Source organism: Nyctibius grandis, chromosome 3 (genome assembly GCF_013368605.1).
Source record: "Nyctibius grandis isolate bNycGra1 chromosome 3, bNycGra1.pri, whole genome shotgun sequence".
Lineage (NCBI taxonomy): Eukaryota > Metazoa > Chordata > Aves > Nyctibiiformes > Nyctibiidae > Nyctibius > Nyctibius grandis.
This window is the reverse complement of record NC_090660.1, coordinates 44,074,266-44,090,560: the sequence shown is the minus strand read 5'-3', so window position 1 is coordinate 44,090,560 and position 16,295 is coordinate 44,074,266. Positions and strand designations below refer to the sequence as shown.

The 16,295-nt window shown below is 41.7% G+C and overlaps 1 protein-coding gene across 5 annotated transcripts in view; it reads left to right on the top strand.

Moving 5' to 3' along the window:
- Window positions 1-15,395, top strand: part of GLIPR2 (GLI pathogenesis related 2) — a 29,645-nt gene extending 14,250 nt beyond the window's left edge. Inside the window, exons 2-6 of one of the 5 annotated variants that reach the window (XR_011047842.1) lie at window positions 303-411; window positions 4,212-4,315; window positions 12,188-12,265; window positions 13,316-13,978; window positions 14,954-15,395. Coding sequence is in view for 3 of the 5 variants with exons in the window: in XM_068396707.1 (XP_068252808.1) it covers window positions 303-411; window positions 4,212-4,315; window positions 12,188-12,265; window positions 13,316-13,476 (452 nt within the window). In the remaining 2 variants the exon portion in view is untranslated. The other 4 variants (XR_011047841.1, XM_068396707.1, XM_068396706.1 and 1 more) reach the window with 4 other exon arrangements.
- Window positions 15,396-16,295: the final 900 nt, after the last annotated feature.

Genomic DNA, 16,295 nt, shown 5'->3' with positions numbered 1-16,295 from the left:
TTAAAATGAAAGTCAGTCAAACTAACCTTAAATCACTTTGCTATTCAGGAAAGGAAAAAGGTTCACATTTTTTTTTCAACCTTTAGTGAGTCTGTACCATCCCAATGGGAGAGTCTCTTAGAATCAGTTCCTGGATGGAAGGCATTAACAGTTCATTTCATCCTACTCCCAGGTAATGAGGGTGGTATTCTTCTGTTCTTCAGTCCAACCTGCACCGGTGTCTTAGCTACAGGGTATACTTTTCTGTCTTCACTAATGTCTGTATTTGACAGACCTTTCCAATTTTTTTGATGTGATTTCAGCTTCCAAACAATTTGCTGAAGAAGTCTTGAAAGCACACAATGACTACAGGAAGAAACACGGAGTCCCCCCATTAAAACTCTGCAAGAAGTTAAACAGAGGAGCCCAACAGTGAGTTCAGTCCTTTCTTTTCTCTAATGAGATTTCTGACACTTTTATCATTATGTTTGACTGTGAATACTGCAAAAAAAATATTTGCCTTTTGACGTGCTGATATTCAATGAAGACTTACTGGGTGGAAAGTGAGGGACTCTACTCTTTCTGTCTCCCTACCCATCCCTTTTCATCCCTTCTTTCTCCCTCACATAGCACCAGCTGGTCACATGGACACTTCTGTGGTCACAACTGTATAAATCTTTCTTGCACCCTTTCCCAGTTGTGGGCTACATCTGTCTACACTGGTATGTCTCCTCTGCAGAGGGTAGTTGCCTAAAACATGTTTCACCACCACCTCTGTTAGATGATGGATTGTCATCTGCAGGAGAATACCCACTGATGCTGAAATAGTGAGAAAAGAACTTTTTCATGGAAGGAAGTGATGACTGGTCTAAGATCAATGGAATCTAAAGGAAGTAATTTCAGATCAAATTGTCTATCTCCCTGCTCCAAAAGCAAAATCAGTGTATGTTATTCTCTCATCTGTCAGGAGAGACACATCTTACCTCTTCTCTAGTGCTGAAGACGGCACAACTTCATGTCAGTCTAACATACACTGTATCCATCTTCCTGCTGTCTGACTTAAGTCTTCTGTACAGAAATTTGAGTCCAATACTGCTTGTCCTCTTTGCTGTAGACACAGCAACCAGATTATTTCCTTTCCCTTTACAGCAACCTTTTTCAAAGTAGATTTGAAAATCTTCAATTTTTTCAGGCTCATCCTCACAGTGCAAAGGAGATACCTGAAGGAGTAAATGCTGATTAAACTATTCAGAATATAAATGTTTTTCCATAATAGCTAAATAGTGGCCAGTTTGATCTTTCAAATGTGACATGAGATCTTTCTACCATAACCATGCAGATTTCTCCGTGCCGGCTGGCTGGGAGCCAGAGAGGCTGTAGCCTTTTGAGAACCTGATTTACTGTCCCAGCGTGGTGCTGCACTGTCACAGAGATGCACCAGCTCCCACACTCCTAGACCAGAGATCTCTGCCAGGTGTTGTGCTGTACAACACACCATGTACGTGGCATGTGGACATGCCCTCTGGCAGCAAGCAAAATCTGATTCTGTCTTTATTTTTTCACATTGTTTTTTTTCTCAAGACACCATGATAACTGGATACAGCATTTCTAAGAGATGGAAAGCCAGTGACTCATTCACATGCCTTTGTAATCTGCTGGGGTTTTCCTTCTGTTCTTCAAAGGGCGTTTTTTTTTCTGTTTTACATGATGGCTCACAATGAGGAAGAAATTTCATTGACTTGTCAATAACACTTGTTGTGTCTCCAAAGTGCTACAGTTGGTTTGAACAAGTCAACTTGCATGAATAGTTCAGATTATTCTGTCAAATATGCATTGCTCCACATTTATCTCTAAGTGTGCTGTTGACATTGCTGGGTATTTTTAGGTCCTTCTGGAATTCCTCACAGTCCTCTCTGATCTCAGCTGACTTTCCCCACTGTGATGAATAACAATAGGAAACCTTTGGTTGCGGTCTGTAACTTAACTTGTAAGAAGGGAGGTTGTAGTGAAGTGGGAGTCGGCCTCTTCTCCTGGGCAACTAGCGATAGGACAAGAGGACACAGCCTCAAGCTTTGCCAGGGGAGGTTCAGGTTGGACATTAGGAAGAATTTCTTTACAGAAAGGGTTATTAGACATTGGAATGGGCTGCCCAGGGAGGTGGTGGAGTCACCATCTCTGGATGTATTTAAGAAAAGACTGGACATGGCACTTAGTGCCATGGTCTAGTTGACAGGGTGTGTCAGGGCAATGGTTGGACTCGATGATCCCTGAGGTCTCTTCCAACCTGATTGATTCTGTGGTTCTGTGAATTAAAAAACACATGTTCAGAGACTCGTGAAACTGGTTGCTAGCAAGAACGAGAAATGGTTTGATCTGAATGGAAGACATGAAATATAAGAAATCTCTTACTTGTCAAGACAGATGTTGCATAATCTTAAATTCAAAGAAGAACTTCACCTTTTCTTTAGGTATATCTGATATTTTTGTTGGTATATTTCTGGTGTATCACAGTATCTCTGGGTACTTCTTCATGCTTCTCTGTCTGTGTTGAAAATGGTCTGTTTCCTACTATTTTCAGTTCCAATAATTGCAACAGGTTAGATGAACTGACTATTGGATCCCTGCTTGAGCATGAGATGAGTCACCCTCAGCAGGTGTCTGTTTATCTCTGACCGTAAGGAAGCATAGGGTGATGATCTCAGTTGCAAATCTCATGCTTTCAACTGCCTGAGCTAGAGCGAATTAAACACCCTTTGTCTCAAATCCTTGGCAACTTTATCCATGTGCAATGTGTACTTTGTTCCAGTCTTGTCTCTTGCTTGGGATGGGGTAATCCTTGAAGAGAAAAATTACAGGATTGTAGTGATATTGGCATGAAGGAGCATCTACAGATCCTCTAGTTCAGGATCTAGCAGACTGACAACTGTCAAGTTTTGGGGATTTCTAAATTAATGGAGGTAATTAAATGCCTTCTTTTTTTTTTTTTTTTGAGAGGAGTAGGACAGAAGGAAATGAAAACCTCATGACTGAAGTACTAGCTTGGGCCAAAATGTTCAGCTGGACAAATTTCCTGTCTGGCAGATGCCAGTAATTCATGATTAGGGAAGGAGTAGCAGGACAAAACAAATGTGGTGATCCTTCCCCCATTATCTTCTCCTGGAAATTACAGCTTTTTCCTGGACATTATGTTTTTCCTAAGCAGTAGGTTGTATCTTCCTTTTTTTGTTGCTGTTGTTTAATAACTCCTGAAGATTCCCCACACACACTGTAAATTTGTCTATCTCTTTGTCTATCTCAAACCCACATGCACTTTGGTGTCTCCATCGTCCTGTGGTGATGACTTCTGCTGCTACACTGCTGCACAGTGTGGAAAAAGTGCTTTGTCTTACTTGACTTTTAAATCTATGACCTGATGATTTTGTGTGTTGCCTCGTATTTCTTGTGCCATGAGAAATAACAACTAGTCTTTCCAATTTCACTGTCTCTGTACTGAAGCCTCTCCAATGGTGAATAATGAGAATAATTGTTTTACACATGATGTTCTTCTTAACCGTATTGTTGTAAGACAATAAAATACATCCCATGCTCTCACACATGTCAACTTCTATAGAAACAGTGCTGCTTATCCCTTTGTTGTTATACACAGTTGTTACCTCAGATTCTCTATGTAGTCCCCTTCTCCTGTGTACCGTTGCCTGGCACATTGCTCTTGTTTTGCATTTGGCTTTTTTCATGTTTGTAAATGTAGGTTTTTTACATTTGCTTTAACTGAATCCCCACTTCAGTCTTTTTTCCATCTCATTGAGAACATTTAAGTTAGTTACTCCCATGAGGGGCCTAGAAGTGTCAGGTGACACCTGTAGCAATTGCTGCAGGCACTTCCCTTTCCACCAGCAGCTGCAGCTAAGGATGCCCAGTGGATTTCCAGGTGCTGGGCAGAACATAGTGGGGGGAGATCTGCCCTTTGATTTCTTCTAGGTCCTTCAGTGACACAGATGCTCATGAAACACATGGAAAATCGCCTCTAGCCCTTCCCTTTGCCTAACTCCTAGATCTATGTAAGCTTAAAACATCCCTGTCTTCAGGGCTTTCCAGCTGAGTAACTCGGCTTAAACCATCATCTTCCAGCAAAATTCCTTACTTGCATCTCCTCCTCTTCCTCCTGCTCCTCCTCCTCCTCTCTGCTCACCGTGGCTATGGTCTGTGACTCTATGTGTGGATTCCTTTGCTAGGTATGCAGAAGAACTGGCTACCACAAGGGTCCTCAAACACAGCTCCGAGTCTGCTAATGGAAGATGTGGAGAAAACCTAGCATGGGCATCCTATGACCAACCAGGTAAGCTTTCTTCTCTTGTCATTTATCCAGACACTGGATAAATGACTTGTCTTGTGTACTTTGGGCTCAGAGCGTCTGGTTGCAAGAGTACTGGCATTTCCTCTGCTTCGAAAATGCGTCCACCACGGTCCAGCCAAGCCCAGCCCAGCCCAGCCCAGGCTCCACGGGGACAGGATGGTGGTTTGCAGTCACCTACGTGTACTGAGAGCAGGAAGCACATGCAGGCACAGAGGGGATAAGGGACTGTAGTAGTGTGCTACGTCCCTTTGGAGGTAGGACTTGGCAGCTAGGCTGCTCCATATGTGCCAGCTGTAGAGCTGTCTTGAGTGCTACTTGTGTGTCCATAGGAGAGAAGGAAGCCATCAATGCCCTGTACTTCACCTTTATCCTTAGCTTGCCTGAGCCCAAGAAAGGGCTGACCACAGGCCAGCTGTGGTGAGGAAGGTGGAAAAATGGCCGTTGCATGCTACACAGCAGTTCCTGTTTGTGGGGGCAAAAACAGGGGGAGCAGACACCAAAGTGCCAGAGGCTAATGTGTTAGACGTCTACTCTCTTCTGCTCTGTCAGCAAACAGGGCTTTGAGCCCTTTTCCATGCCTTCACTTTTTAAGACAAAAATACCCCATATATTTTCTGATCGTAAATGTAACACGTAACTGGCAGCCTTTGGTTTGGATGCCCGAGGAGCTGAATTTTGGCCAGGCTGACAGCCTGCGGTGAGCCCTCAGTCGGAGCAATGTTCAGCAGCTCTCCCTCCTGCCTCCTCCAGCAGGCAGGGCTCATGCCTTAGCCTGAGGAGAGAGCAGGTGGGATGTATTAAAAGTGACCACTTGGATGCTTTATTCCCATCTACCCCTGGAATTTCCAGCACAGTCTCGGGGAGATAGAAGCTCATTTCTGCAGGCTGGAGGTCCTGTTTGAAGGACCTGGAAATTTTAGTAAGTGACTTTTAGACTCAGGGACACTGCTCGATTCTTCTGCAAGTGCCAACTCTACTCCCTAATGGGTACTTCTTTATGTTGAAAAAGAAACCCAGGGTGGAAAAATACAATTTGATCTACTCATATTTGGCATTCTGTCCATTGCAAGAGTCTGAGGCAAGGGTTCAGAGCAGCATGGGAAAACACAGATGTACGGCAAAGTTTGCGTAGGGGCTATGACTCACTGACTGAGCTTACTTCTTCCTTCTCTTTTATGTTAATGGCCTGTGCTCCTTCTCCAGAGGTTGAAGTCACAGAATTCCCATTTAGAGAGCTGGAAACAAAACACGAATGCCTGTCTTTTTCTGGATCCCATTTGTTGTCTTCAATGCACTGTTTCCATACATAGCTTGCCAGATTTGAGCAACTTTGTTGCTATTTTTTTATCCACAGGATTGAACCTCTTGCTGAGAAAATTAAGCTACACCCTCTTTTGTTCTGGAAAACACTTCTACATTTCCTATGTAGCAGGATCATTCAAAGTGCCAGAATGAGAAAACTAGTTCTTCAAAGAAAGTTGTTCTCTCATCTGGGCTTAGTCTTCATCTCTGTGGAACTGGTTCATTCTTCCTTTTTCTCATATAGTTCCCTTTGGATAGTTAATTTGTATCCTGCTCAATGAGGCTGAAATTTGTATTAGGGCATCCATTTAAGGGCTTAAGAAAGGCAGGCAGTGTCTTCCGGTTTCTTTCCCAGATAAAGCAGAACTCAATAAACCTCCAGCATACACTGTATTATGTCTGAAAAAAAGTGGTGCTGCTGTTTATTTTTCTCTTACTGAGTTCTGTAATAATGCCAGAAGATATATTTCTTGCTTCAGAGATTTAAGCTTTCAAGTATAGGAGCCTTCTAGTTTGACCCCTCTCCTGGTTCAAGAATACCTTGAATTGTATTCAGGATTTGAGAGTTATATAGCCTAATGCTGTCACTGGAAATATGTTTATCCCTGTAATCCAAGAAATAGTTGTCAGCTGTTTCCTCCCTCCAGTCCTGCAAGAACTGCTCTGTGGCAGACTTCTCTTTGTCTGTGTTCAAATAAGTGAGCTGTCATCTGCCACTAATGCGAGAGACCGCAGCTTGCCTTGGCAGCTGTAGTATGTCAGGCTTCTCAGGATGCCTCATCTCATTTCTCATGTGTCAGGAGGCTGACAGCGAGCACTGGATGACTAAATTCTGGTTGGGACGGCTGGTGTGGTCATGAAGAACGTGCCATGGTGCCTGTGAAAACCCTGCAGCTTATGAACTCTAGAGAGATCATACTAGAAGTTCGCTGTATGTTATCACCCAAATCTGTTATGGGAGGAACCTGGGTCTGCCTGCAGATCAGGACTGATGGGCAGAGTGGCACAGACACCCTCTGCCCTGGAGAAGTGTGCTCTGACTGAGAGCCTGCCTCGATGCATCTCTTGGTGTCCAACACCAGGCTTATACAGTACTGTTAAATAAAATAAAGTAAAATAAAATAAGGACCTGCATGAGGAACGCTGGAAGTAGAGGATTACTTCCTAAAACCATTAGTATGACTTCAGTCTAGGTACATCTTTTATTTCTGAGGCAAATTTAAATCTGCCTCTACATTCTTTCCCCTTAGGCTGGTGGAAGGAAGGTTGTGATACTAAAAGCTAGAAAAACATTTGAGGAAAATTCTGAGGTTTGGGGTACCTAGTTTTTAAGTAGATCGTTATGGTGCTGCCCATCCTTGCACAGAAATATGTCCTGTGTGATTTTATTAGAATGTTTTTAGCAACTTACTCAGTGGGATTGCTTGAAGATTTAAGGATTCTCTAGTATGAGGAGAAACAGTAAAGCCGGGCCCAGAGAAATTAAATGTTAGGGGGAGCCGAATACAGTAGTAGGACTGCCACAGCTTTGTGCCCCCTGTAGTGAGGCTGAGAGTGTATTACCAGGCTTGCACACACAAGCACACATACACAGCATGTACATGTGTATATGTGCAGGTGACCACGCAGATCAGCACAGACAGATGCAGTTAGCATTCACATAAACAGTACCAGTGGCCTCATCCTGTTCCCCTTTCTGGCTGATCATCATGAAGTCTGTTATTGCAATGTATATAAATAAAATAATATAATATATACATATAAAATATTTTTTCCAGTAATGTATTCATATATAAAAATGTATATTTTTATAACATAGTATATCTAATACAGGTATTTCAGTAATGGAAGTAAAATTCCAGTGTGGATCCCTGCAGCAGCTGGGCTCAGACATTCACTCTGCCCAGTAGCTGCCCCTGCATCCCAGTCTCCCCAGCTGCTGGCACCTGGACATACAAACCCCTGAGGCTGCATTTCCACTCCAGTTGCTGGTACAGCGCGTCTCACACACACGCACGTGCAGCTCCCTGGCCATTGGCCAGGACGCCCCTTGTCCCTGCGGTGGCCATACACTTCTGTAGCGACTCCTCCCAGACCACTTCACCTGCTCGCCAGCTAGTCCAGCTTGTGCTTTGCTAGTGCTCACACACTCGCACCCACACCCGTGCTCCAGGTGCTGGCACCACAGACACACAGGTCCCTGCAACCCTTAGTCTGATATCAGTCGTTGACACTCAGACCCGTACCCCCTCTGCCCCCCATCCACACAGAACAGAGCTCCTCACCCAGGAGAATAGTTAGAAATGAAATTTAATGAGATAATAGGATAACTGATGAGATGCAGGGCATGGCCAGGTGAGAGTACTGGCACCTGTTTGATGCAGTGGCCCCTTTTTATCTCTGTACCCTTCAGAGAGTGTTATCAGCAGAAGAACTTTACACCAGGATTGTTAGTCCTGTGTACGGACTGACATCGTATGGTCAATCCTCTGACCACATGAGGCAGCTTGAGGCACAGTCAGTGTGGCCATGTTACTAGCTCATAGCTTGGGTAAATAAAATCAAATCAAATCACTATGCTGATTCTGGACCTAGTCTTGTGCAGAACTCTACTTGGATACTACTTCAAGAATTGTTTTAACAAGTTTTTATACGATGTAGATGTGTCCAGAGAGTCATGGTACTGATGAAACCGATTAGAGCAAGATTCAGCCTGTTCCGAAATGAATATCTAGTAAGTCCAACCAAGCAGGTCATCAGTTAGCTATCCCTAGGAGAAGGGTGGAGTCAAACTATGTTTCCATAGAGAAAATGTTGAAACTGTGAATGTGGTTTACAGCAGTGCGAACAGGAAGGATATTTTAAAAAAGCAGCAATCTACTAATTGGTTCTGCAAGGGGAGCAACAGAAGAGAAGCTGCAGCGCTGACTGTAGGACAGATCGGCATGCTTTTTGATAAAAGTAAACTTCAATCATTTCTGCTGTAATTGGAAATGAGGGGTGGGAGTGAGATTTCTTTTTTCTCCTTCTGATTGAACTGCATTTTGAACAATAACCAACTCCAGTTTTGGGGGGACTTTGGGGGGGAGTGGGAACTGTTTTCAATGAAAACATTCAAATGCAAGGGAAATGGACACTAAACATAACTGCATCACTTATTCTGTAATAATTTGAAATGGAAATACTGTGGTCAGTTCTCTGAACCAGCAAGTCTGAGCATGCAAGTTGCTGCTAAAGCAGGCAGGCTCAGTGCTCTGCTGACCCCTCTGCTGTTCTGTCTTGGGTCATTTTCTGTGGGTCTTGGGAAGCCCAGGGCTCACTGGGCTCAAAACAGAATTTTCCCTTAGCCCCCTGTGTATCAGCTGTCACTTTCAACACTGGTTTGGCTTGTGTCCGACCACTGCATTGTTTACTGCTCCCCAAGGGGCAAAGAATTAGAAGAAAAGTATTTCAGAGGAAAGAGAGCATGTTTAATCACTGGGTGCCTACCTGTCTCCTCGAATAAGTTCCACATAGGAACCCCCTCATCTCCTGCAGCATGTGACAGATGCAATTAATTCCCTTCACTTCCAGGACACTTTAACATGATTTCAAGAGAGAGTCTGAAGTTGCCTAGTCCTTTGGTCACCTTCTCTTTTGCCAGGAACAAGCCAGTCTTTCATTTCTCACAGCCTATGATGCAATGACTCTTAATTCAATGAGGATAACAGCAGTGCCATATAATGATAACCTGATCCTGCACATGAATAAATGGAGTGTAGCTATCATCTTCTAGGCTTTCACTGCCTGGATGCAATAAGTTGCAAGCTTTCATTCCTGAAGGATGGGAATTAACACATCATAGGTTGTGCTACCCAACTATGCCCGTTGTCTTTCATGTACAGGGTTGAGGTATTCTTACTTGATGCCATTGCCATCTCCCTTGAATTAAAATGTTACGAAATTTTCACATGATGGTCATCTTTAAGTTAAAAAAAATTATGAAGAGATACTGTGTTTGTCAAAACTTCCATGTGTCTTGCAACATTTCCATTATGGAGGTTTTAAGTTCTTGTCACGTGGAGCCTAAGTACACTTCTTAGAGCTACAGAGAGCAGAGTGGGGATGACTTTCTCTCGAACTGCTCTTTATGCTATGTCACACTGATATGTTAATGGAGGGAATGAAGTGCTGGTAGCAGTGGGAATGCAGTCCTACATCTGTAAAAGTACTACTTACATAGTATAGTCACTTAAGCACACAAAATACATGTGCTTCATAAGATCTGACATGTCTGCAGTCGCATTCTGTACTTCTGTTTCACCCAGCTTGCCACAAACACATCTAAATCCTTCATAGCTTTGAAGTCTAGGGTGGGACAGGATGATATGTTGGGTTGTGGTTTTTTTTTTTTTACTATGTGCTTTTTCTTTTCCCCTTGAATTGCATAAAGATTGCTCTTTGCATGTTTTTCAGTCTTCATTTTAGCTTTAGTGTGAGTAACAAATGAACAGATATTTTATTTGCATTACAGACTTCAGCCATAAAACAGGTCTACAGGGTTTGTTGTTTGGTGCAGGGAGAGCAGGGAAAGAAGGAACCTTTTGTTATTCCTGAAACTTTTACTTTGGGAAGCAAGAGAGGTTTTGCTACCTTTTTACCTAGAAAATGTAAATTGACTCTACTAAGAGAGCACCATTCCTAACAAGCAATGTGGCATAGATAAGTTCATAGTACTTTCAGTTCACAAACCTCTCAAGAGATGACATTTCATTCAATATTTTCTTTTCAGTGACAGCTCTGACAGCCAGTTTGCCAGGCTAACACCAGCATCCTTTTAGCAGGCTGCACTCATAAAGCAACTGAAGTTTCAAGGAGTTAACAGCTCAGTGTCTGACTTCTAGAACAGTGCAAGTTTAAGACTTTTTGCTGCAAAATAGCAAAACATGAGTCATTGCTGTTCTGCAGCCAACAGTCCATCAGGGACCAGTGTTCTTCATGATGGTAGGCTTAACAGCGTTGGCAGCTTGCTGTGAAATCAACGGACCTTGCGTTATACTTCCTGGAATGCTAAGCAGAAATTTCATTATTGATGTAGCTTGGGCAAAAACCTGCCCCCTTTTCCCCCACAATATTTGACACAAGAATTTCCTAACAACCAGTAATGGAAAAGAAGTAACATTTGACTTTTGAGTACGTAGCATGTGCAAGTTCTGGTCTGAACTCCTGCCCTCTGTGCTGACTGTTCCACCAGATCCATTGCAGATTATCAGAATCTCCTCCTTTCTATCAGGTTCCTTCACTGTTCAACAGAAAACAAGGAAGGATTATTTCTTTGGCAACCTTAGAGACCCACAGGCATGTAATGCTACATCACTGGCCATAGTCCTAACCCTTATACAGCTGTGGTCAGTGAGAGACTTTGATGAATGTGCTGGACATGAGGACTTCCACATAGCAGCAGCTCCTTGGCATGTTTATTTGAGATGTCTGACTGTAGTACCCTGAGTTAGAATGCCTCAAAGTGGGCATCCACAATGGCTCAAGTGCAAAGTAAGAACCACTAAAAATAAATGCACTCAGAAATTTGAAGTATTAAATGCTGATGAGAACATGGAAAACTAGAGGATGTCAGAAGTGTCATTTTTCTTTGATTTGCTTGGATCTGTAAGGGGATATCTTCATACACCTGCATCCACAGCTGGGAGGCTTCCCTGTAGAAAAAGTCCCTGTGGCCTTTTGCTCAGAAAATCTGGCAAGGCTCACTTAAGTCTTTCCAAATGTGTTCCAAGAGGGAGGAGCTGCTGAAAGCTGTATGTAGAAGCCTAATGACAGGAGCACTCATCCAAGGTGAGGGAGGTGTGTCTTCACTACCTTCCAGGCTGAAAGTTATGCAGAAAAAAATGTAAACTCCATGTGTTAAATTGCTAGATGATTTCTTGTAAGACTAAAGGGACTTCTGCCCCAACTCGATCCAAATGCTGTGCCACACAGACCTCCCCTGTCCAAAGTTTTTTCTGACTTCAATGTTATAAAGTTTTAACCACAGGTGAGAATTGGTGGGTAGTCCTGTTTCCTGATCTATTGGTGATAGTATAGTGCTTTTCATCGGCTCTGTCCTACTAGACGAGCACCTTGCTGCAGAGATCTTCACTGAACGGGATGAGCTCTACCTGGTTCTACAACTGTTTTGTGGGTTACCTGCCCAGGCTTTGAGCCAGGCCGTACTGGCCACGCAGTGCCTGGCACTCCAGTGGAGGAACTGATGGACTGTGTTTGTGTTGAGCAGAACTCAAGTCATTGATGGCATTGATGGCATGAGAGGCTTAACAAAAAGCATGGGACTGATTAGTAACTGAGTAGCAACAGCTATTGCAAAACAATAAATATTTGGTAAGTTACATGTACTAACATGTTACCTACATTTCAAAAACTCTTCTCAGTAAAAAGACTGTTTCTCCATGTTTCTAGAAGTTCTTCTTAGCTATTAACAGGAGATCTTAATGGCCAGGCTATAAGCTACGCTTCTGTGTTTATGTCATGATTCCACAGCAGATTTCTTTTGTCTTTCAGGAAAGGATGTGGCTGACAGATGGTACAGTGAAATAAAAAATTACAGCTTTCAAAACCCAGGGTTTTCTTCTGGGACAGGTAAGTTCAGACGGGGCACTGTTTCTTCAGCAACACAGCTTTTATTTTAAGAAATTGTCTAGCCGGGTTGTTTCGTTATTTTTCAAAAAACTACCTTTATTTCTTAGGAAAAAAATTAGAGGGAAAAAACCCCTTGAATTTCGTCAGGTTTATGTTAGAATCTCGCAAAAGGGTAAGAGGAAACTGAGAAATGAGGAACTTAGCAAAATTTGTGGGTTTTTTTAATATCATATTTTTCTTCTGACTCCAAAGTTTTTAAAAGGCAACTTATTTTTAAGGGAAATTATTTGTAGAAAGTACTAAATCGGAATCATAAATGTACTGTGCTGTTTTTTACATTGACATGTCTTCTACCAAGTTTTATCAGTCCAATCACAGAGATAACTTCAGATATAATTTGGAGATCAGCCACAGGCCGTTGACTGCATATTGACAATCCATTGTTGAGTGAACATAAGAACATTGTTCTTTGAATAATGCTCAAACAAGAGATATACCCAAGCTTGTTTCAGATGAAGAAAATCATGTTTTTCTCCCATGGGGTCTGTCTGTGCATAGAGGGTACAAATGACAGAGCAGCACAATGCAGGGGTGACTGTTAGAGCTTAGGCAGAAGAAGCCCCCAAAACAGTGTTATGTTGAATACTTGCACATTCAGACACATGGGGGAGTATGAGATGGTCAAAGCAAATGAATAATCGTCAGTATCAGAACTGCTATTCACATTGCAGGGAGTGAAGACCATGATTTCTTTGTGGAATTTTTTTATCAGATACTCATCAAACTACTTCTTTCATTATTCTCTTACTGGGTATTCTTATCTGGATATAGGACATGGAAATGGGAATAGTGGTGTGGAACCAGATCAGATCAGGCTTTTTCAAGGCAAAATGATAGATGTACTTTTCTTTTTGTGTTGCTTAGCTTGTTCTCCTGTTAGAGAAAGAAACAGTTTTGTATTCTTTCTTCCCCTCACCCCTCACGTGTTAAAAGGAATGTTATAGATTTAGTACCTATAATGAATGCATATGTTTGTCTCTCTTTCTTCAGGTCACTTCACAGCAATGGTGTGGAAGAGCACAAAAAAGATGGGAGTCGGAAAAGCATCTGCTAGTGATGGCTCAACATTTGTGGTGGCTAGATATGATCCAGCGGGAAATGTAGTAAATCCAGGCTATTATGAAGAAAATGTCCTTCCTCCAAGAAAATAACTTTTTTTTTTTTAAAGGTAGTTTTATTGCTTAATGACAAGTGAACCTGGATTTGGACTTAACAGTGTTTGAAATGAAGTATGATTCAAGTAAATTTCCTGTTTGATACTGCTGTTCACTTCTCATTACAGAGGAAGCAATTACATGTTGCTTAAGTCGATCTGCACATTAGGTCCCTCTTATTTCTGAGGGGGCTTCAGTTTATTTGAGGATGAAGTATATGCAGCATTTCTGAATGGTAAAATTTATAAGTTTTTTTTTTTTAATAGTTTGCATGAACTCTGTGTCAGCATGTGATTAAGCACATGTTGGATGTCTCTTTTTAAACAAGCAAACTTATAGCTTCCTGTGAACTGAAGATACCAGCTTGTAATTATATCATGTATTCCCAGTTTTCCAGTATTTTTTAATAACTGTAACTTCTTTGCTCTACCTATACCTCCTGCTACTGTGGGGCCTACTCTCTGCAGATGGAACATATGCAAAACTTCCCGTATAAAAGGTACATGTGTAAAATGTAGTGGCATTCAGACCTGTATGTTTTTATTAAGAGGATCTCACGGAACACTAAAATGTTGCTGGCAAAATTGTATCTGTCAAGCAAGCTATAACTAATGCATGACCTGGAAGCTACTAAAAATTTTTAAATCCTAGCGTTACGTTTTAGGTGCTAATATTTAAAATCTATTTGTGATGAGTATATTTCAAGTTGAACCCCCATTTTACAGTTTACAGTAGGTACATTGTCTTATAATCAAATTGTCTACGTCTGTTACAGGAAAGCAAGATACTGCCTTTTCTCTTAGATACTTATGCACAAAGAAAGTTTCTCTGATGGAGCACATTGGATTTTATTTCTCAATAACTTATTTTTATTTCCTAGGGAATCTCTTCCGTAGGTGTCATGTTATACAGACAATAACATTCCCAAATCATCTCTTGTCTCCTTTAATAATGTCACAGTGGAAGGTATTCACATGGTCATGATTAAGAGATGTTTACTCTTTGTTCATATCATTCAATAATAGTAAAAACATTTCATGTACTGGGTTGATGCCTTGAAAAAATTCAGATTGACTTTCCTTAAAAGCAAGCAAGCAAAAATTCTGAGGACACCTTTTTTTCTCTTATGAAACGTGGATTGGTCCATTTTGGTCAGGTTCGTATACTGTGCTTCAATTTGGGGTTTTCTTTTCTTTGTAAATGTTTTTTTTGACTTCTGGTGAGATTCTGTATGCCAGAATTTGGTTCATGAAGAGTGCCATTACAGAAATACTTATTTTTGTTTACACAGTTGTAATAAACTGCACTGTTACGGCGTGATTATATGTCACTGTGATGCTGTATGTTACAATATTTTTGCTGTAACCAAGAATTTAACACATAATGAACTTATGAAAATTAAATATTTTTGAATATGAATTACTCAAGCTTTTGCTGTTACCTTTATTGAATGATCTTCAAATTTTATTTCCAGGACATTAACATACGACATGATTACTTTTGCAACATGGAGCAAAAAAAGCAGCAAGTATTCTAGTCCAGGAAAGAGAGACCTTCTAAGAAACAATAAATCGTGCCCTTTGTACAAAGACTGAGCTAACACTTGAATCCGAAGCTGAAGAGGCGTACCTCTTTCTCCATTGAACTCCTGCTTTGTATCTCGTTTCATTTCTGCTGCTCCCTCTCTCAGTTGACATGCTCTCAGTAAAGAATACCCACTCCGCTCCCACTCAGACGTGTGTGTTTCAGGAACTGCAGTCTTGGGGCCTTCCCCTCTTCAACCCTCAGCTGACAAATGTTGCACCTCCAAATAGGCTTTATGTGCAGCACATTATCATCCCTGAGAATGAAAACAGGACTTTCTGAAACAAATAGGCTTGCTGCAACTGACATGAAGGTAAAAACTGATGTTAAATAAATTAATGGTATTAAAATACTCTGGTTTTCCTAATGACATTGCTGCTGTTGGCCCTATAATTCTTTGAATGGTTGGTGTAAAACTGTATGTATTCTAGTGGAGGGAGTCAAATCAGAATTTTCCTCTGCTGCCACCTAGGTTTTATTTTAATGTCAGAGAACTGCAAAGGTAGGTAAAGAGAGAACAAAACAAAACAAAAAAACGTGTTGTTACCTTCATTTAACATGATAGTGGCAAGTGAGTTTCCAGAGCTTTTCAGATAGAGCATTTTGAGGGGGCGTGAGAGATAATCAGACATGGAAGAAGCACAAAGCGGCTCAAAAAGACCCAATGCATGTTTCATGCACTCCACAGAGCATCTGTGCGGGTAAGTATGATTGTAACAATTAAAACACCCCCTGTCAATTTAGTTCTTTGTGACCCAAGATCACGATGTTGATGCCTTCTGCAAATGAACTCTGGCTGCACAATAAACGGTGGCATACATAGCAGTCCAAATGCAAAGGGAAGGGTAACATTGCTGATGTGACTCACCCAGAAGCCATATGATTTTTGGGAAGTGTACACTGAAACTTGACTTACCAGCCATCTATATTAAAAGACTCAGTGTAGGCGTATTGCTCCACTCCCCACCGCATCTTGGAGAGTTGTAGAGATGGGGAGGTGGCAAAGAAAGGTTATCTCATGTCATGTTAGAGCAGAACAAGGTGTTTAAGAGCTTCCTCGGGCAGGGTGGTACGCGTAGAAGTCACGTTTGCCCTGCGAATAAAGAAAAGGCTGATCTGACAGCTCTGATACCAGAGAAAAATACCTATCTTTAGAGGCCTACCGGTGGTTTCTAAGGTCATTTCACAGCAGCAACAGGAGGAATTCTAGCTGGTCTGAGGCTTCCTTTGCA